Source organism: Megalops cyprinoides, chromosome 12 (assembly GCF_013368585.1).
Source record: "Megalops cyprinoides isolate fMegCyp1 chromosome 12, fMegCyp1.pri, whole genome shotgun sequence".
Classification (NCBI taxonomy): Eukaryota; Metazoa; Chordata; class Actinopteri; order Elopiformes; family Megalopidae; genus Megalops; species Megalops cyprinoides.
The window spans coordinates 7,106,013-7,128,361 of NC_050594.1; the positions used below are offsets into that span (position 1 = coordinate 7,106,013).

General features: G+C 45.5%; 2 protein-coding genes across 2 annotated transcripts; one reads left to right on the forward strand and one right to left on the reverse strand.

Moving 5' to 3' along the window:
- Positions 1 to 610: 610 nt before the first annotated feature.
- On the forward strand, positions 611 to 5,159 carry LOC118786850 (ADP-ribosylation factor-like protein 13B). Its single transcript, XM_036542190.1, has 8 exons — positions 611 to 621; positions 2,473 to 2,543; positions 3,000 to 3,249; positions 3,555 to 3,660; positions 3,832 to 4,025; positions 4,364 to 4,490; positions 4,859 to 4,901; positions 5,101 to 5,159. The coding sequence occupies exons 1-8, from the start codon at positions 611 to 613 to the stop codon at positions 5,157 to 5,159; spliced, it is 861 nt and encodes a 286-aa protein (XP_036398083.1).
- Positions 5,160 to 7,559: 2,400 nt separating this feature from the next.
- On the reverse strand, positions 7,560 to 22,349 carry LOC118786654 (serine/threonine-protein phosphatase 4 regulatory subunit 3-like). Its single transcript, XM_036541863.1, has 15 exons — positions 21,321 to 22,349; positions 20,514 to 20,569; positions 20,147 to 20,245; positions 18,700 to 19,317; positions 15,463 to 15,540; positions 14,859 to 14,975; positions 14,427 to 14,543; positions 14,021 to 14,152; positions 13,363 to 13,465; positions 12,752 to 12,910; positions 12,266 to 12,435; positions 11,431 to 11,573; positions 10,595 to 10,785; positions 9,632 to 9,849; positions 7,560 to 9,234 (listed from the first exon to the last, which is right to left on the reverse strand). Exons 1-15 carry the CDS (start codon positions 21,460 to 21,462, stop codon positions 9,124 to 9,126), a joined length of 2,454 nt encoding a protein of 817 aa, XP_036397756.1. The 5' UTR covers positions 21,463 to 22,349; the 3' UTR covers positions 7,560 to 9,123.

Genomic DNA, 22,349 nt, shown 5'->3' on the forward strand with positions numbered 1-22,349 from the left:
CTTGAGCAAATTGCCTCAATAAATATCCAGCAGTATAACTGGATAAAAATTGTAACCTGTGTAAGTCGCTCTGGATAAGAGCTAAATGACAATGAAGTAATTCAGCAAGTGTCATTTCCCCCCTTTTCTCGGCCACAAACGAGCCATTTCCCTTGAAATTAAAGACGACAAACATGCAAAATGATACAACTGTTGGCTACATTTGTTTCCGCAGTAGGGTGACTAGAAGGCGAAGTGAATCAGCAAACCAATCTGGGGTGATCACACAGCAGGGCGAAAGTTACGTGCGACTGCGAGGCTGGGTGAAGACAACTTATTGTAATGAAATACAAATTTCTTTAAATAATACTAATACAAAATAAAATAGTAGGTTCAAATCAGAAAGTCACTTTTGAAAGCGTGTCTGCTGCCCATATACACAATGATGCAATTACCTTTGGTCATAAATAATATTAGTGGACTGATTGAGACGTGAAGGGGAGTTGAAATACGATGTTATTACTATAATTTTGATTGACGAATTATATTAATTATTAACATTCTCATATGAACTTTTATATTCGCTGTTCCCATACTAACCGGGATATCAAGAGTGTGGCTTACAATTACCATGGAGACAACGTATGTGATAAAGTGGTAAACACTGCCGCCTTGTGGTCACTGGTATGATCATAGGCAACTTTGTATTAAAGAACAGAACCGTTCTTAAATCACTTTCCGCTCAGACAGGCGATTAAGATAGGCTTAATCTTTGAAAATAAAAGTATTAATTATAATTGTAGTCTAACCCTTTTATTTAAAATTCCCCCATGCAAGTCACTGACAACTTGCAAATTAATTGGTTTCGGTTTCCTGGACAGAGACTCATAAAGACGTGTTGTTTGTACGTCAAGAGGTCCATAATGATTGGGTCTACCACGAAAAATCTGCACAGGAACCCAAAAGAAAAACAAAAACAAAACAAAAAAATTACGTGTAATGTCTGATACATTTCCTTGACTATATGAAATACACCCTTAGCTGATGATCCACTTGCTGGAGGCTGGAGCTGATACGGTGTCTTCAGATTAGTTGCGCCTGTTGCACTGAACAGCGAAAAACAGCTGTTGCTATCGTTACAGGCCCAGCCAGCAGGAGTCCGTTACGAAGTCTTTCAGCCCTCGAGAGAGGATCTACATCAGATCGCTCAGTCTCTGTTCTGATCTCCATATCTTGTGTAATGTTTAGCTTCGGATCCAGGATTAGCTGCTGAGGACTGCCGGCTACACCGTCCTCACCTCCTCTAATACATCTGGAGGAGCTCACAGTAACGCGCTCGGTCTCTGCAACCCAGCTCAATGGCGGGACAATGCTGACACGGCTGTCAACAAATCCTACAGATAAGAGGGCCAACACTACTTACATAGCGAAGAAACTCAATGGCGTTTAATGCTTGCATGTTCTTGATTTACAGTGCTAATATTGCTTAATACCTAAAATACACTTGACAACAATTAAACTGGTACAGAGTCAGGTTTACAGTGAAGAGGCATTATGGTAAGAGTGCTAAAATAAAATTTTTAAAAACAATTTAACAATTAGGCTACCCTTAAGAGCAAAGTAAATAGCTACATCATGTTATCATAATCGAACATAAACCCAAACAATTTACGAATGCAAGAGTAGGTACCCAGCAATTTCAAACAATGATCCACTAGTATCCCAAATCTGATCAAAATCTGATTAATCTGCCTTAATTTAAGGCAGTTTAACGTAGCACTTTCGAATATTGCCACGTGTGGTAGTATCCAGAATTAAACTAAGTGGTCAGAATCTGGGCGTTGTGCGCAGTACAGATTCCAAAATATTGCCGGACGCATTAAACAAGGGACATCATAATTTCTAAACTGTCTAAGGGCGAGTAGTTCGCATGTTTTGTCGTTCCGTACAGGTTGGCCATTAGCGTACACGCATTCGATGTTTGGTTTTTGTTACCGGAGCAATCGAATTATTACACTGTGACTTCCTCATCACCTCACAATGACAGTAGCAGTACGAACATAGTATTGATATTCCCAGTGGACATCATCTATGACTTTTGCTCGTGTATACTTTTTTTTCCTGACTTTGCTTTTCATTACCTTTTTGTATCCTGATGGCTGCCTGTTGGAAATTGCTGAAATGGTGTGGAAAGCCTGCAAGGTGGGGTTTGTCATTTTGCTTGCTCTAAAGAGGACAACCACGAATGTGCATAAGTACGCGGTCGCGTTAGGTAACCGTTGTGGCATGTTTCAATTCATTCTTACCCTAGTTTTAGATAAGGTAGGTAGGTGGAAATTGCTGCTACCCTCTGTGAAAAGTTACACAGTGCGAAATTTAAAATCAGATAAGGCTGTGAGCTAACAATTCAGACATTAAGATCTTGAAGTGTATTTTAATTCGCAGCACATTGTAATGCACGCAGATAAAAAAAAAAAACCTTTGGATTTTCAGGACAGTTACACTGGCTTTGCTGGGACTTGACAACGCTGGCAAAACGGCAACCGTCAAAAGCATTCAAGGAGGTGAGATTTCACCGGGGAAACTGATAAACCAGGCACACTGGTAAACCAGGCACACTTGTGTCACTTCAGTTTCTTGCTTGTTCAAGTCAGCATGTAGTAGCAACCGCTGCACATTTTAAATGGAACACGCTGACAAACACAATCTTGATTCTAAGTAGAACAAAGGCTTTACGCAGTACAAAAAGATGAGAAGGATGCGGAATGCTAAAGTAAGTGTTGGTGCAATCAGGATTAGCAGAACCAGTAACTGCTTGTAGTTTGGACAATATTAAATTCCAGTTCAAGTATTGGATGTTGTGTTCTTAACACATTTTTGGTTTACTGGGTAAACTAGTCTGATAGAGTCGACAAAATGTCTCCTTGCAGAAATACTCAGAGCACTACGCTTAAAGTAAAACGTGTATTGTAGTTTTTTTTTTTTTTGGCATAAACTATATTTTAACTTTTTAATATTAGAAAACCCAGAGGATGTGACTCCCACGGTGGGCTTTTCTGCAGTGGATGTCACACAGGGGGAGTTTGCTGTGTCCATCTTTGACCTGGGTGGGGCGCAGAGGATCCGGGACATCTGGAAGCACTACTTCTCCGAGTCTCACGCTGTGGTGTACGTGGTGGACTCCAGCGATGCCCAGCGCATGGAGGAGACCAGGGACGCTCTGGCCAAGGTCCTCGAACACCCCTGCATCGCTGGGAAGCCTGTGCTTCTGTGAGTAGAGATGGATACAGTTAAACCTTTCTGTAAATATTTAAAAAAAAATAGATGAAAATCATACATTTAGAAAAACAGTCAAGAACTGAGCAGACACTCCTTGTCAGCTGGGACCTCTGGTGGAAAAATGTTATTGAAATGGGATCTAACAACATATGAGGAACCAAGTTTGCATGTGAAATTAAAGAGAACACTGATATCCCAATTTCAACTTGGTAAAATATATTAAACGGAAGGACCAAAGCTGTTCTGTTCATGGAAATGATCAAAATTTGTGTGATTTCCCTTTGTTTTTGCCCCAGGCTGGCGAACAAGCAGGACAGAGAAGGAGCCCTGCGTGAGGCTGACATCATAGATAAGATGTCCCTGGAGAAGCTTGTCAACCAGCACAAATGTCGTTGTAAAATAGTAAGTATCCCTGGGGAGACAGAAGGACAGGCATTCACAGCTACCCCATGCTGACCCGGTGCAACCTGTAGTGGTCATGTGATTAAGTGTCTGATGGTGCTGTAGTGTTTGGTACAATGTTAGCATCCTGTAATGTCAATCAGAGCTTCACAAGTGAAATTAACCCCTCAGGTGCCGTGCTCTGTGATAATGGCCAGAGGAAGGAAGGCCATTGAGAGTGGGTTGAAGTGGCTGCTGGAGACTGTGGCCCTGGATTATGAGGTCATCAGCAAGCGTGTGCAGAAGGACACAGCAGAGCAGAGGGGGAAGGAAGAAGTGGAGAGGAGAGGGAGGGCTGAGAGAGTGCGCCAGGTTCGAGAGGAAAGGTGAGGGCCGTTTCGATCACAGAAACTCAAAGACCCTGCGACAAGCTAATAATGTGAGGTTTGTCTGTTGAAGCACGCCTCCGCTTAGAATGAAAACCCATCGCCTTTCATGGATCAACCCACAGACTCACTCAGACGATCACTTATGTGATTCTGGTATGGACAGACAATATAAGATGAACTGTTGGACAAAAGATTTTGATTTGGATTTGATTTAGGACCTACACTGGACAGATCCTGCAATACACCATCAGAGCCTTGAGATTCTTCTCTCTTGAGCAGTGTGGCGATGAGTGGCAGTTAGAAACGTTTCCTGGAGCTTTTGGTTTTCTACACAGGATGAAGAAAGAGGAGGAGGAGGCTGAACACCAGGAAAAGACAGCAGAGGAGAAGAAGAATGAGAAGCAAGAGGACAAGGGCATCATGGACAACCCCTTCCAGCCAATCAGGGACATCATTTCAGAGGTGAGAGCACAGATTGCTATAATACCAGTGTAGCCATCAGTGGGTTGGAATGCAGGGACTGGCTAGCAGCACTCACAATGCAACAGTCACCCACTTACTCTGATCCAACAAGAATATAATGCAATCTTTACGCGCCCAGGACTCACAGACCCCAACAACAGAGAGACAAAAACCGTCTCAAATTACCAAAAATAAGCACATGTCCAAATAAATGCTATGCATCACAACTGCAAAACATAAATCTTCCAAGAAACGGAAAAGGGAGCTGTGGATGTTAGACTAAGTGGTATCAATGGTTCTCGGACTCAGAACTCAATGTTTGCCTGAACACATGATTTTGTGCGTGTGTGTCTGGTGGCTGGGTGTAGATGGAGGGGAGCAAGAGGCAGACAGAGAAGAGAGCTGACCCAGGTAAGAGGTTCTCATCTCCCCCCGCTGTTACACATGCACACATATGCTGGACCACCTTTCCTTTAATCTGCATAAATCCATCAGGTGGCCAGTCACAAATTCTGACCCACTGACCACAAACAGAAATATGGAGAGAGTTTTAAGGAAAATACCGCATATTCTTTGTGTCCATCTAGATCCCTCATACTGCGGGCAAAAGAGGAAGAGGATGCTGTGGCTGTGGAGGAAGAACAGAGTAGCACCTCCAATGCCAGATAGCCCAACTAAATCCCCGCACTGTCCAAAACCAGGGGTTTGCTGGCTGAGATGCAATGTCACAGCCCCACTGTGACAGTGTTGAAGGACGCCCAACTCCTCCCTCGGCCTCTCGGATGAACCAGTGGAAGCCTCAGCAATATCCGCTGCCATGCCTCTGTCTCCACGGAGACCACTGCCATGAAAACCACACGTCTACATCAGGTGCTGCTGGCCACGTAGTTTCAGCCTTTGGGTGGAGCACGTTCTGAGAATGGCTTGCAAGCTGACACTCCATGCCTTCAGAAAAGGAAATAGCATGGCTTGCGCCAACTCAACACTGCCACTCAAAAGTTATTAAAACAACTTTCCAAACACAGTACTGAAAACATCACTGAAAATGTCAAGATAATCAAGTTGCATTGCCAGCTAATTTTAGCTAAATGGTTTAGAAGAAAACGTCTTCCATCTTTGCTTGCAAAATGCAGGGCTTTTTTTTAACCCCTTCTTGTGGTTTAGACCTTCTTTCATATGAGAAGCTTTGGTCCGTTTTGATGATGTTACCTATACGGGACAAAGCTCTGAAAACTCATAATTCAGTAACAATGGGAAGAGCATGTGCTGTCATTGGTAGTCTACTGCAGCTCGCTGTTGGCCAGCTTCCCTGCCTGAACCACCAGATCACTTAAACTCATTCAGTTTCCTGCTGCTAGGCTGGTCTTTGACCTCCCAAGCTACGCCCACAGCCTGCTTCTTCTCATCTCCCTTCCCTGGATTCAGATCGTTGCTTGCATCAACCCCAAATTAGTGATAACACTAGGCATTAGTGTGATACAGTGTGATCTTATGCATAACTGCATAACTACATGCATTTGCTGTTACTGGCTGTCCTGTGCTTATGATCTTGTTACTCCAGTAATCTGTGTATGTCTTGTTAAGTCGCTATTGATAAGAGCACCTGCCAAATAAACCAATCAGCTTGAAATAGTAAAAATAAATGCTCAGAAAGTACATTTATTCATACCATTTGGCCAAAGGAAAATGTGTATTCATCAAAAATGAGAATTAAGGTGCAAACTACAATTAAAAAAAAAAAAACCTTAAAATTCTATGATAAACTATCACAGTTGTTAGTCAAATGATACAATAAAAAACTTAATTCTATGACTGGCTATCTTTCTGGTACCAATATAGGCTCATATTATAATGCAAAGAAGTGAGTGCAAATGGTACCATTTCACATGGTTTGCATCCTAGAGCTTGCCTTTCATAAACTCATGTAAGGATTTTTTTCCCCCCACATTCTGACACAATTTATATTCTGGGTTTGGTAAGTTTGGAGCCTGAAAAACATCCCTACAGAACATTTAACTTGTTTTTTCTTGCATGAAGGCAACACAACGTGAAGTTTAGCCACAGCACCTGCATGTGCTGCCGTGTCCACTCTCACACAGGAACATGGCCGCACCGTATAAACGCCATTCAAATCCGTGACTGCAGAGACACAGCAATATTAAAGTGAATCTACTATGGGATGGACAAAGAGATGGATTCAGTATGATATGCATGAAAACAGTGAATTTGTGGCAACGTTGCTTTTCTGGTCTTAAAACATAGCAGGGTAATTCCGCATAACGTCAGTGTGCTTCTCCAATTTTTTCTTTTTTCTCTTCCCCCCCTTCCATACAATTTTTTGCAACCTCCAACTATATACTAGCCTCACCACACCATGACAACTGTAGGGCATAGTGAAGGCAATCCTCAAATACACGTGTGCCACCCATGACTGTTTTTCACACTACAAGTCCCACGGTGCACCAGGAAGCAAATGGCAAATGGAGGATCACATCTAAGCAACCTGTAGGCAACTGCACAAGTCACAGGGTGTGGACAACAAGGGGTGTCCCCTGACTGACGTTCCCACCCCAATCCCAGCAGAACGAAGCCAAGCCGTTTTGCCATTGTGGGCACCTGGTCACGGTCAGCGGGGCTAAAGCCTGCACTTGGAACAAGCAATATAACTCAGATGCCTGGCAGGCCCCAAGTCCTCAGATTCTGCTGAAAGGTGGCATGTACACCTTTTTGGGGGGGAGGGAGACGAATGAAGGATGCCTACCTACCTGCATCACACAGGCTAGTGCATGGATAAAATACAACCGTTTGCATAATGCGGCAAGCTAAGTGTAACAGGTGCATAATGAAGCTATATCCAACAGAACAAAACCCCACAACACAGTAATTCATACTGCAGGGTGTTAACGCTAGCTAAAGGTTTGTCATGTCAGCGTGTACATTGGATGGAAGATCAGATGTTTAGATTGTTCAATGTGCTCTTCATTTTCAGCCAGTACTACATTTCCCCAAGTTAGACGCCTTTAAATCGGACTTTAAAAAAACACCACCACATGATGTGTTCAGCTGGCATATTTTATATTTCCAGAACATCACCCTGTGAATATCATAGATATTTCTTTCTGGAAAGCTCTTCTCCAAAAGCAAAGAAACACAGGGAACTACATAAAGTGAAAGACAACTAAATCACTTTGTTTTGTGCTTCCAAAGGACTGAGAGAACAGAAATACAGGCCATGGGGAAAGTGAGACGTTGCACGACAGATCAGTATTATGTCATTACAAGGCACTGCGTCCCGTAGGGTAGGGCTAAAAACGTGGGTCAAGACAAATAAAACCAAAAACGGCCTTCTGTTGGACATGTCATGCAGATTGGCCCTAAAGTGTGATAATGCACCACTTCCAGAAATAAACTCCATCAAGAATACTGCCATCACCTTGGAACCCTTTGGAATTACAGCAAGACCTTAGTAGCTTATTGGGCGTTTCTATTATAGAGTACAGCATTTGATTTTTTTTTAATTCAAAATATAAAATACTGTAGTCACAAAAAAAAAAACATATTGCTACTGGATGCGTTTGTATTCTTAGTGAACTCATTACACCTGAAGCACCTTGAAACTGACAAAAAACTTAAACACAACGCAGGCACCAGCACAATGGTGAAGTCATATTACATCAAAGATCTTTTTTAATGGTCCCCAATATGCTCAACAACTAAGTGTACACTCGTGAAAAGGAAAAAAAAAAAAAGCAAAAGATATGACAAAAATGATCACATCTAGAACGCCACTCTTCTTTAATAAAGAAGGAGTGACTTATCTGAAGTCTGCAGTTTCATAGGGCAAAACAATAAGAGGGGTAAAAGAGTGGCTACTTTTCAACTACTCCCTCAATAGAGGTTTTTAAAATCTGATCTAGTGCGACTGATAATGGTCTGAATATTTAAAGGCAGGTCTCTTTCCTTAAAAAAAAAAAAAGAGAAAGGATGAGGAGGAGGAAAGAAGTTGACTGCTGGCATTGGGGGCGGGGGGTCTGCTGAGTGATGGAGACGTGGCACGCCTCCCAGAGTCCTCTCAGCTTGGTCTGAGTCAGAAAAAGAAACAATTGTGTGGGGGGGGGGGCAAAAGAAAAAAACCCCACGTGGCAGAAAAGAAAGGTAGAGTGGAGTCCGCTGTGACGGGACACGCCAGCAGAGGGCGGTTCTGGATTTTGTGGAGTTGGGCGGGGGGGGGGTGCTGCTGTGTCATTTAACCCTGGGAGGGGGGGTCCAGAGTGTGGTCCGGCCCTTTCGGGCATCAGTTTTTGCATTCCCCCCTCCCCCCTCCCCCGCTCTGACGCTGCCTCTCGGTTCGTGTGAGAGGGGCACGGTCCCACCCCTCCGTGGCTCCTCAGATTGGCACTTGGATACGTCGGAACTGTGCGCGAGATCGCCGTCGGGGGTCCGTTCCCTCTCTGCGCCTTGACGCGCCCACCAAAAACCGTGGACCGCGATTATTTGTTTTTTTTTTATTATTATTACTTTTGATTCCTTTTTTACTGGACTGTTTGTTTCTGTGAATGGCTGGAAGCAATGCTTCTCTGCGCAGACTGAGTTCGCGTCCCTGGGCTGGGAGCGCCCGATTCGGGGCCAAGTTTTAGGAACCCAGCTTGGACTTTTTTGCCAAAGGCAGACTCTCCTTGTTCTCCGCGTCGTCCTCATCCTCCTCGTCATCGTCGGGGTAGTCGACAAGCCCAACCAGACCCCCCTGAGGGAAACAGGACAAGTGTGAGAGGCACAATGTTCATCCCTAAACAGACGCTTTTTTAGAGAAACACAGCTGTGGCCCCTCAGAGCCGAGGCATTTCAGGACACAGGCATCACCATCAGGACCTGCTCATAGCACCCACAAACTAACAGAGCATTGTCAACAAACTAAAATATATTAGGTAACTGGCCAGCATTCATTTTGGAGAGAGGAATTCATTTTGGAATGTTTTATCGACATAAACACCAACGTCTCCAAGCTCGACTCGAGGAAACGGTGCCCTTTTCCCCAGCTTTGGCTCAGAGGTACAGGGATCGGCTTGAAATGTGAGAGATGGAGAAACCCTGCTGTAGGTAAGAAGCAGTGCTAAGCCTTGCACAGACGGGAGACCCGGTACCTTGGTGGTGACAGCAGTCGTCGGCGGGGAGCTCTTGGCCGCGATTCCCAGCGATGCGATGGCACCTGGTGACCCCGGTGACCCCGGGTGGTGGCTGGCGGATGGCGGTGTGGTGAGGGCGGGTTTGGGGGCGCTGGAGAAGGACAGCTTGAAGCTGGGACTCTGGCGGCCTGTCAGGCTGGTCTTGCCCAGGACCTCCTTCTCCTCTGTGTCTTTCACTGCACACAAACACACACGCAGAGTTAACCCGTGTGTGTGTGTGTGTCTTCACCTAGCAGGTAACGGAGAGTCGTGAAGATAGCAAAGTATAAGGAAAATGGCTCATTTGCCACCCCTGCTGGAATAGCCTGTGTCTGTCCAGTCCAAATGGTGTTATTATGCAGGGACAGCAATTCAACAATTCAACCAGGGACAGCAATTCAACCAGGTTCACCCAACCATGTTATCTTATTAGCTGCCCTTTATGACTGTACAGAGTTCAAGCACCACCTGCACAACATTGGGTATGGTGCCAAGGCCCTCATTCAGGGAAAACGTTTCATTCATAACTGATGAAAATTAGAGCAAGCAGACTACCCATTTCCATAAAACAAAGCCTTAAAAAAGCCTGAAGTAGCATGTTATGTCAGTCTACTTTTTTCAAGAGTTTACTTGCTTTTACAAAGTTTTACAAAATGTCAACACTTTTCTACCCATATGAATAATGCACTTTTTTTAGTATTATTGAGCATGTATATATTTGTAGGGATGAAACAAAAGACGGATTAAGATGATAATTGTTAAATCTGGAATACACTGTGGAGTGAACCAGGAGAGTTAGAGATCGAGCAGACTGAACTGTGAGAGTGGTTAGGGTAGCGTTCTTTAATGCTACACAGGGACTGAGCGGACTGAACCGTGAGAGTGGTTAGGGTAGCGTTCGTTAATGCTACACAGGGACAGGGCGGGCCGCATGGTACGCACGCTTCCTCCGCTCCATGAACTTGCTGATGGGGTCCATGAGGTCGTCGTCGCTCTTCGTTTTGTCCGAGGGCGGCACGACGGCCTCGCCGTCCTCGAGGTCGTCCTCGTCCGCATTGAACCACATCTCCTCCTCGTCCTCCAGCGTACGCGTGTCGCGCCGGTAACGGTGGTTACGCAGGATCGAGCGCATGCTGCGTGCGCACACACACACACACACGCGCATATTAATGACAATCAAATGACTCTCGAGAAGGTTATCTGTGCTGATTAATGGTTAAGGTGAGAGGTGCGTAACATTTAACAAAATCACATTATTTGGTTGAAAACAATCAAGTCTCCAGGAGTGTTTCACATACAAAGCCATCATTCTCAACTGCTGAAAAGCAATTTTCAATCTTCTTATTCCTTGTCCATGTGAGCATGAAATTCTCTGAAGAAACCCTATATAGAGCTCTACTTACAGGTGATTTTAGATAAAACTCCCAACAGTTATACAAAACAGACCAGAAGTCCACCGAGCACTGTGGCAGCTAGGTTCTGCAGAGCTGTGCTTTTCACTGAGTGCCACTGGCAGCATATCTACCCCTCCTAACCAATGCTGACCACTCACACACAAGACACAAAAGACCACCCTGGAAGACAGTGGCTTTCAACCAGGTCAGGTGGCTCCCCCCAGGGGGGTATGCGAGACACATTTGGAGGAATAAAAAGTGAACTAGGTTTACATATAGTATAAAAATGAGTGGGTCAAAGCACCTCCTGCTGAGACTGAGGTGTACTCACAGACTCCGCCCCCAGGGAGGGCGGAGCTCCTGGCCTCCAGGCACGCCCCTTACCTGTCCAGTTTAGGGTTGTCCTGCCGTTCCCGCTGCTGCTCGTAGCGCAGTTTCAGCCCTTTGAAGGTCTGCACGTAGTCCACATCCTCCAGCGCCTTCCAGTAGTTCTCCACCACGTGAGCCGTCAGAGACTTCATATCCTCCTTGAACATGGAAAAAGACAACAATGGACTGAAACTGAAATGCACAGCAAGTTGCCTGAAATGTACTTTACCAAACAAATACAATCTGAAACTAACCTGCGTGTCGTCTGAAATGCACACTGCACTGAAAACAAAATGAAATTACCTTGCATGTTGATTGAAATGTACACTGCACAGAAAATACACTGAAATCGGCCTGCGCGTTGAGCGAAAACGTACCCTACGTTAGACGTGATTAACGGCCGGTTTCTCAACCGGCGCTGAGCTTTATCACATTCTGCACTGTGCCTGCACAGCGCCGCATGAGATGACCTGGCAGCCTCGGTACGAGGCTTTCCTCCCATTTTGGTTTCTCGTTTGGTTTCTGTGTGATCGGATCGACGCGCCTGATACTCCAGCATCAGTGTTCTCTCAGTGTCTGTAATGATGCGGCAGAGACAGCTCTTCTGCAGTGTGTCAGCCCTCCCTGCCTCTTACCTGATCTCTGCGCCTGAGGCTCAACTAAAGGCCATCGGTCAGAGGAAACCACGCCCCTCTTAAACATGTTGTGAGAAGTGCTCAGCTATACGGAATAGACTGATTATAAAGCGCTAAAAAAAATTATGAGAGGTCCAAATGGACAGGTACTCCTTACTCTCAGCAAAGCTGAAAGCTCTGTACCCGGGACAGAAGGGGGGCGCTCGTCCACTTACCACTCGGAGGTACTCGAACATTTCGATGATGGCCGAGTTCATGAGGTTGTAGCGGGATCCGTTGTTGAGGAAGGCTTTCACCACCGGTTCGAACAGGAAGTTCCTCATGATGTAGCGGTTGTAAAATTCGTCTTTCAAGCCGACTATTTTCCTCATGAAGCGGAGTGCACCTGCAGCCGAGACAAGGCGAGCAATGATTGTCGCATCGCGTCCTGCCATTTCCCCAATGTATTTATTTACTACTGTTTATAACCTCCTTGTTCGACTTCCATTTTATTGCTGACTGTAAAAATAAAAATCCAATATATCTGGAAACATATCCCCAGGTAAGCCATCAACTGTTTGCACCTAGCAGGTGCAAACCAAATAGGTGATCCAACAACATCTGCTTTATTAACACTTCCTGGGTCCACGGTTCCATATTCTCTGAGCCCTAGCCTGAGAACCCTTTGGCTGCTGTCAGTAAAGGAAGTGGGCGGGACTCACAGAGGGCCAGGAAGGCGTGCCGGGAGGCGGTGAGCACCAGCACCCTGCGCAGGATGTCCTTGTTGATGATGTAGTTCTTGATGTGGTAGGTGTGGTGCTCCACGCAGAACGTCAGCAGCTCCAGAATCAACGCCAGCAGCTGCGATGTCTGGAAGTCATCTGTGCAGGCAACACGCATGCGCACACAGACAGAGACACACACAAAATAAAGAGGCTTACACCCTGGAGCGAGCAGTCCTTTACGTGTGGTGAATCAGCTGGCTTAAATGAGCAACTCAGATGCAGCATTCATTCAACACCAGCTTTGATGGACTTATTTCCAAAATGGTTTTAGGTACAACTGCTTGCAATCCCACCAAGGCATTCATTTAAACCGGTCTGTGTTCTGGTGAACAGCCATAATCCCTGATAAATTTTTCTTCTACTACAAAACTGATACTAAATAGGAACAGAGCTGTCAGAGACAAAACCACTAGAACAGCAGCAGTGGAAGAAAGCCTCTGGACCTCTTGTCTATGACTGTGATCTGCAAGTGCGGAACTGACGAAGTGTGAGGGCAGTAAGTACAACAGGGCTGTTCAGACACAGATGAGGGCAGACTGACGTCTCACCTTTGCTGGGCTTCTCCTCCGTGGTATTGGCCAGCAGGGGGGCCGAGAGGACATGCATGCAGTGCTTGTAGAAGAAGCTGAGGAACTCCGTTTTCTCCGTTTTCTGGAAAAAGGGACAGCACAATGGGAGTGAGTGGCATCTCCAAACTGCTGTCCCTTTTCTCACATAGGGGAAGTAAAACTTGTTTGGAGCAAAGGGATGGTTCTGCTTAGTGCATACCTATGCAAACCATTTCAAAGATGACAAAAAATGCAAGTAAGAATGCTACTGCTTGACTTTCTCTGAGAGGCCTTAGGCTGTACAGTCACTGAAGCCATACAAGTGGTGCACAGTTTACAAAAGCCTTTGCAGGCTTTGTTATAGATCTTGCATGTAGACTTCACTGGGGTGGGGGATGGGGTGTCAATACAGTAGGAGGAGTAAATAGAGGTGGAGGGAGGGGCCAGCATGTGGGGAGGGGGAGGAGGGGATGGGTGTGTGTGTGTGTGTGTGTGTGTGTGCGCGCGCGTGTGTGTGTGTGTGTGTGTGTGTGTGCCTGTGTGTGTATGCATGTGTGTTCAGGGGATAAAGGACAGGAGAAGAGCAGTATAGTTCGTGGAGGTCAGGGTGTGGGGTGGTGGTTTGTACAGGCACGGGAGGGTTGGAGGGGACCCTCACATTGGCGGTGGCGAGCATGTTCTCGGGGTCCACCAGCGTCCGCAGCAGCCCCATCAGCTGCACGGCCCCGCCCAGCTCCGGGTCCGTGTCGCAGATCATGTGCTCGATGATCAAGTTGATCAGGAGGATATCCTGAAACGGCGAGGGAGAGAGCTGTCTGTGTTACAGCATGGCAGCACCACTCAGAGGAGTACGCCACATTTATTCTCATCATCCCTCATTATCCTCGATCACCCCTCTCCAACAGGATGAAACATCTTGCCTGAGGCATTCATGTGACAGCTTTTTTTTTTTTAAACACTTAAAACCAGCATAAGAGCAGCTGAACCTAAGCACTTTGGTATATAAAGCAAAACAGCAACCCTGAAACCAGGCAAAGCCTGGGGGCAGGCTGGGGATCACTCACATCGTCATTCTGCTGGGACTCCTGCATCACGAACTCCCGTACCATGGAAGGGTTGTACTCCACCAGATAGGAGAAGATATCAGTAGCAGCACTGCGCACCTGGACATCATCCATCCCCTGCCGAGGACCAATCGGGTGAGAGATGCACTTCTCGCGGTGCAACAGGCAGAGCAGCTCATTTCAGGCAGACATTTCACCAGTTCAGGAAGGCGCTGCAGTCGTGGAACACTTTACTGGCATAAGCTGCTCATTTCAGACACTGCATCAGTTTAGACAAGACACTGCAGTCAAGGAACTCTCCGTGTCAGGGAAGTGTTGGACACAAACATATAAGACAGACATAACAGTCAGTCACTCAGTAAAGCCTCCAGGCACACTCAGTGGAGCATCTGTTAACTGCAACATCAGGCCCCATGCGTCTCCTTGGCTTACCAAAATGACTTCCAGCGCTGGTAGGATGCCCATATTTGACAATGTTTTGAAGAAGGCGTCTCTGTTCTGAGGTTGTAACGTTTGAGAAAAAGCACAAAATTCCTTCAGGAAATTTACCTACAGCACAGAGACAGAGAAGGAATGGAAAATATTGCATTAGGTGAGCACACACACACAGATGAAACAGATTTCAGGTTATCCTTATTTTAGGGGACATGGTTTTATTTAACTTCCAGGAATTTAATGACATAGTGTCAACAGCAATTTAGGTAGAAAAGAGGGGGTAAAGATGTCACAGCAATTTCAAAAGGTTGCAGGCATTATACGGCTCAGACCTTCATTTCCTTTGTCCTAACAACATTCAAACACTGACCACATAAGAAATTGGCAGAGTACGTTTTCTATTCTATGTATGCATGCGGTAAGTGTGAATGAAAACTTACGAAAATACTTATGTCACTACTTTGCGACAAAGAACGTTTGCTTCTGCTTTGCTGTACAACTTCAAACCGACTGAGCAAACCTCTCTCCCCCATGGCTAGCTACTGCAGCAGGCGATTCAGTTCCCAGTCTACCCAACTTCTGTTTAAGGAGGTCTTTTTACCAGCTCGTGTCTCTTGTCGTCGTCCGTCGCTTCGTCAGTCAGTTGTGCAAAGAGGTCTGTCAGGAATTTCTCATCATCCTGGATGGACGGGGAAGAGGACAGTGTTCACTCTGCAGAGAACAGCACTGATACAGAACACCACATGCGCATCGTACCGCGTCCAACCTGGCTGCCAGACACACCGACCCCCAGGCCCATCGCCGTTAGGCTGCAGACACTACTTACCTCTCTACAGCGGCTTTCAAACCAGGTGGTCCTTGAATGAGAAAACGTGACACCAGAGTAACCCCGGGCACGGGCCTCGATTCAGTCACAGGGGTTCAATCAAACCACCGAGAGTCGGGAGAAACCCTATGACCGTCCACCATCCTGGGCACCTTGACAAGTTTGGTCTTTAACTCGGAGGTCCTCTGTCCTTAACAGAACGACACGTCTGGGCTCCAAGCGTATTTTATAATGCTGAAATATCACCCCTGAACGGGTGGATGCGGGTGGTAACATTGCTGTACCGTTACAGGAAGACATTCTGAGAGATTCTGCTTAGGATAGGGCTTCACTCCGGCGTTTGCCAGTTGCCAGATCTTCTGCTTGCAGAGCAGCAACATGCAGACACTGATCAGAATAAATCCATGACTGACTTGGGGTCGTATAGTAAGTACACACATCATATACAACACCCCCCCCCCCCCTCCTGAAAACCTTTATTTGCTACAAAGGGAAATGAACTTGTTTAACACCAACAAAGCAGAACTGCTGAACATTTAGACATAAATTTAAATTCCTATTCTTATGCCAAGGCCAAACTTTCTGGAAGTTTGTTTCTCACGGATGTACTGGGAAAATCTGGGCTACATTCTTGGACAAATGTGACTCACGATCTCCCAAGAATCAAATCGCCAAAATGAGAGTAATAAACAGACTCATGGCAGGGAAGATGTTTTTACATCTTTCACTGCGTGTCAAACAAATATATTTCTACATCATGTCTCATCCCACCTCGTATCTCTGGTTATTTCAACACTCATTCATTCAAATGGAGCAGCTGGCACAGCATAACCAGGCAGATATCAAATGTGAGTAGCACAGAAACCAAATATGTCATATTAAATAACCTTGACCAAACTCACACTTTTTACTGCAGTGATTCATAACACAGGATTCTAATTCATTCATTTCATGATACACATCTCTTAGTGACAAGTACCTATATGCATTAATCAGTTAAAGGATGACACCAACAATGATTTTTGCCAAATGTGCCCAACACCACAAAAAATGACTGAATTTCAATATGTACCCTAGTTTATGAATGCACGAGCACGTTAACATGGCTTCTCCTTTGAGAAATTCATGCTGCTCCACTCTGCGTTCAAACATAACATGAACATAATGAGTTACACCTCATCTCCAAAGGTATTGTTGAAAGGCTATCTGTGGGTGAGTAGATGGGGGGGGGGGGGGGGGGGGGGGGGGTCATTATTGCACCATTCAAGAAATGGGTTTGGTGACAACATGCAAGCCTGCAGAATGTAGCAGGGGTTTGATGGTGGAAAAATCCTAAATAACCTGCAACTGGGAATGACCCATCATGCTATGTAAATTTTCCATGTTAGTTCTCTTCCTCTCAAGATTATTAAAACAGAATCCCTGTGAGTGCTGCAATGAACTGCAACCATTTCTGTATAGAAATATCAGCCTTTTTTGAAGTCATTCTTAAGATCCATTTTGTACCATCCCAGATTCCCTCACATTTGGAGTGTTCAATGTCCTCCAGGTCTTTTCTTCCACGGGAGATCAGCAGAGCAGTCTTTGGAATCCGTGGTGTTCTTGTGGCTTTCTACTACTTTAAACACACTTGGCTGGCATGCCGAAATTAACAAGGCGGCTCTATCCAAAGCTGTACACATTTTACAGCAATGTTTGGGTTTGTGGGTTCACTGTGTTCATGGCTTGTTAATGGACATTTCACCCATATGGAAAAAATACACTGTAATATACTGAGAAAAATTGCTTAGCTCAATAATAGTAAATACAATTATATTGCATACATTGTAATTTCCAAACTACAAATACAAATATACTATATATATAATACTAATACCAGTATTAGTAAATCAAATATATTGCAATATACCAAAACTACAATAATATATATTTTAAACACATGGGATTGAACTACAAAATATATATTTTTTAAGTATGATCTCAATATATTTTTGTTCAGGCAGCTGCATTTGTGGCACCATTTCTACACAACTGGCATCATAAATAAACCCCATAACCATCTGAAGCCTTTATAAACTGATGCATTATTGTACTCTCAGTTAATACTTATGGTCTTTTCCATAACAGCGGTGTACATGACTTGTTATTGTTTTTGGGTCATCAGTGATACAAGTTCATACAACCCCATAAAATTCAACTCATAAAAATGAACTCCTGTGACCCTAACCTTCCATTCTGACCATCAAACACTTTTTCAGCAGGCACAAGAAATATCTGGTAATACCGGTCACATTCGGTCTCTTTAACACAGGGCATGTTGCTGAAATGTTTCCTCGCTGCTTTAATACAGTGTAGCTACATCAGAAACAGTTTTGGTGATGGGGGAGTTAAAAGGAATAACATTTATATTAAAGATATATATTTACAGACTGACCGCTTAAAGCCCACAGTCGATGCTGTTCAACATGAGTGATGCCAAAGTGACCATAAGGTAAAAATGAAATTTCTGCTAAAATTAAGCAACTCTAAGACTTTAACTGTTCTCAGTTTCATTTTTTATGACAGGTAATGTTAAGAAAATACCATAACTGTTCTGATTGCAAGATGTCTTGCCAGCAATGGACTTGTAATCTTTGTTTATATGCAAAAGATACCCAGTTGATGATATGCTAAGAAAAACACACTTATCCGTCCCCACAATAGTCCCATCATAAACTGATCCGTAATCAGAATGACAAGTGAGACAAGCCGCTGGACATTTTTTGGGTTGAGCACAAGGGCACAGACTTAACCAACCGCCGACCACATTTAGCAAAATCAGCCGTAAAGATGAACACGACCAATAACAAAATATCAACGCGTTTCTGTTCAAAGAACATTTGCTCTCACACTGTTCCAAGGAAATCACACCTGTAATTGCACTGGGATGGGGGGAAACGTCAAACTTACACATACATTACGAGAATAATGATACACACCTACGGCGTGTGATGGGAGGGAGGGACCACTTACCTGCAACATTCCCACAATTTCCACTTTATTAAAAAAGATAAATGAGTGGAGAGTAGACAGCATGTTCTCCTCAAAGACGGAGGGGGTGGGGAGGACCATGTCCTGGATGTACTGAACTCGGTACGTCTGGTGGATTTTCTGCTTGAGTTCAGGGTCTGATATGGGGATGACCTCCTTGAACTTCGCAGTCTTAGTCAGGAACTCCCTGTGTCTCCTGGGCTGGGGTAAGGAGGGGTCAAACTCCAGGCACCCGATCACGTCCATAATGCACTCCTCGGAGAACATGACCTCGAAGAGGGCAGTCCGGTTGAGAAGGAAGATTCCCTTTATGATGTCGTAGAGGTGGTGCAGCCCCTCCCGGTTCTCCAGGTCCTCGCAGACGTGGAAGAGCTCCAGGAGCTTGCGAATGTAGCCCTCATTCTCCACGGCCAAGGCCAGCTTCTCGCGCCGCAGCGGGGAGGGCAGCGAGGACGCCACCAGCTCCGCCACCTCCTCCAGCCGGCTCAGCTCGCAGGGTGGCAGCTCCAGGCCCGGCGACGACATGTCGTCGAAACGCTCCTCCTCCGACTCGTCCACCAGCTCCTGGGTGATGTCCACCGACGGGTCCTTGCCCTGGACCTGGTGACACATGAACACACACATCACACAAAACTTTAACAATGAGAAAACACATTTACATTTTACATTTATTCATAAGGAGTCAACACCACTAAGCCCATCACAGCTCATCGAGAAAAAAAAAAAAAACATGATACAGTCCAAAGCAGTGGCTCCTTTACTACGAATCAGAACCCAAGACGTGTCCCAGACAGGTCTGTACATGGTCATGATAAAATAATAAAAGTCTCAGGACTAAGACTGCTATTATCACAGCACCAGGGCTTGTGACCTAAAGGTTACTTGCTGAATTCCCAAGTCGGCTGTTATTTTTACACCCCTGGCCAAGGTGCTTTACCTGAAATGCCTCACTGAAGGTTTGTATTTGCACTTTATAAGTCACGCTGGGTAAGAGAACCTGATAAATAGCAAGAATGTAAATGTAAACATCCAGCTATATAAGTGGAAAATATGTTAATACATAATCGACATAATTCACTCTGAATAACGTCTGATAACCAACAGTAACGCACTACACAGAAGTCCCACGGAAAACCCTGATTTAGTTTATTATATTTCACAGTGTAGAGGTGGTTTCCCAGTCATGCAGGCACACACAGAGCGAGCTGAACATGCTGAATCTGGGTACACGTGAAAGGTGAGGCCCGACGTTTCTCCAGAGAGTCCCATAAGTTTGGGATTGACCGTGAACCACCTTCTGTAGTAACACACAGGTTTTTTTTTGGTGGTTGGATCCAAAGGAACATTATAAAAATTAATCTGTGGGACCCGAGCGAGGAAGCCAGTGAAAGGGCACACCATGTACAACTGTGCACAAGAAGCGTCTCACCTGGCATATTTTCTCCCATATCTCGTCACAGCCGGCCTTCTCCTGAAAGCTGAGAGCCAGGTCATAGTTCTCAGCCTCCGACCACACTATCAGCGTGTCCTGGGAAGAATCGGAAACACAGGAGTCCGTCACCACGGCAACAGTGTAAGCAGTCATCCAAAGAGCGGAGGGCCACGAGCGAGATTCCCTGGCAAGACACTGCTGCTGTACCCTGAACAGTCCCGATACGTAGCAGTTCAGGCCAGTTTAGGCTTTACTCCAAGCAGGGTGAGTGCACTGAATGAAACCCAGCTGAATGTGGCAAAAATATCTATGCGGTATAAATGAACAGATGATTGGCAGCATCCCCCAGTCTTCTATCACTGACCTGTTGCTTCTGGTAAGCAGTGTTGGGGTTTATTTTAGATTCCAGCAGAAGGGAGCCTGCAATGAAGAAGGCAAAATGAACAAGGAAAAAAAAAATCACTATAAAACCGTCAATATCGTTGGCTTCCTATCCTTCTGCGAATACACAGGTGTGAGGGGGTAGTGCTGATGACCTCAAATCAAAGCAATCAACTCACTTGCAGTTCGTCAGAACAGCCCTGTTCATGGTTTACCTACCTACCTCTACCTGTTCACTGTCTGATTACTGCCGGATTGCAATTCAGCAGTTGATAAACAGAGACCTCTGGCTTTGCATCCCTAGATGGGAAATGTGCGTTTTGCTACATTGATGTGGTACGCCGCTCGCTACTTTGCTGCACCTTCGTGCAAAGGGTCAACAGTTTGTTTGTTTACTGCGGGTGGTTCGTTTTAGTTCAACAAAGCGTGGGTTTGACGCCAGACAACCCGAGTATGACAGAAAGCTTAACCCCCGGTGGTCTCTTGCTAACTTGCTTGTTGGTGTCTCTACTGAATATCGCGAAAGCCAGAACACACAATACCTTTTACAGGTGCCTCTTGCGCGAAATTACACGGCCGACCAACAAGCTAACGTAACTTACCTCAGGTGCTACCTGGCTACTTTTACTCACGGTTCCGCATAAAACTGACTTTAATTAGCAACATATATCCCTGGCGTATTACCAATTAGCAAAGTGCATTTGATTTCTCTCAGCATACCAGCTTCACAGCCGGGAAACTAAGCTAGCCAGAAGTGCAGAGCAGTGCTGTGTCACACAGCTGAACTCACCGTCGCTTTCGGCACGCACCAGCAGGGACATGCCTTTGAGCCTCTCCACGTAGCCGGACGACACATGGCCGGTGCCGCGGTCGTCCCACTGCCGGTCCTCGTTGAGGGTGTACACCTTCACTCTCCGGCGGGTGTCAGTCATGCTGCAAGCCCTGGCGCCCGCTCGCACACCCGAAAACGTTCGCGGGTAACACGCCCGACCTCGCGCGCCTCCCCGAATCGGAGCGTGACGTTAACGGCGGGCCGGCGACCGGGTAGGACAGAGTGGCTAACGGCGGCTAACGCTAACTCAGTCCACCTCCAGACAACGACAGAGCAGGCAAGCCTTGTTCTCGTACAAGACTCAGAGGAGCGGCTAGCTAGCTAGCTTGGTACCTAGCTAACCACGCTCTTTATATTTTATCTAGGTAATTTAGCTTTCGCCATTCCTATATTCAACCACAACTTATTTAACCAGAATAGCCCTCGACTGACAAAAAACAATAATTATATTCCGGGTTCAAAGTGAACAATGACTGGCCCCCGGCTAACGAGCTAGCTAGCTGGGATGGAGTTGTTGTCAGTTGAATCGGAAAGAAGGGGACGAGATCTTCGGAGCACTACGGGAGGATTTTCGGACGCCCTCGCTGTTTATCATTGCATTTTCTTGTAAATGTGAAAACGCAACCTTATGAGAATTAGAGCACATTATAGGTGTTTTACGGATGCGTCCGCTCCAATTAATTTCAATGCGAGCTAAATGCTATGTGTAGACAACCCTGCTATTTATCAAGTAGCTTGCTATTCAGCTAGCTATACCTTGGACGAGTATTCCGCCATGTTGATCAGTTCTCGGGCCGTGGAGGGACAAGCCTCTCGCCGCTCCTTTCCCAGCATGTCAAAATATTTAAAAAATTAACCCGGTTCAATTATTGAAGTGCCTATTGGTAGACGTCTTCAACGGAACTACTTTTCGCTTTCGCTCCTACCGTTTTATTTTTCAAAATTAGAGCTTCAACAGTCAGTACACCGCCATCTTGGGTTCCTCAG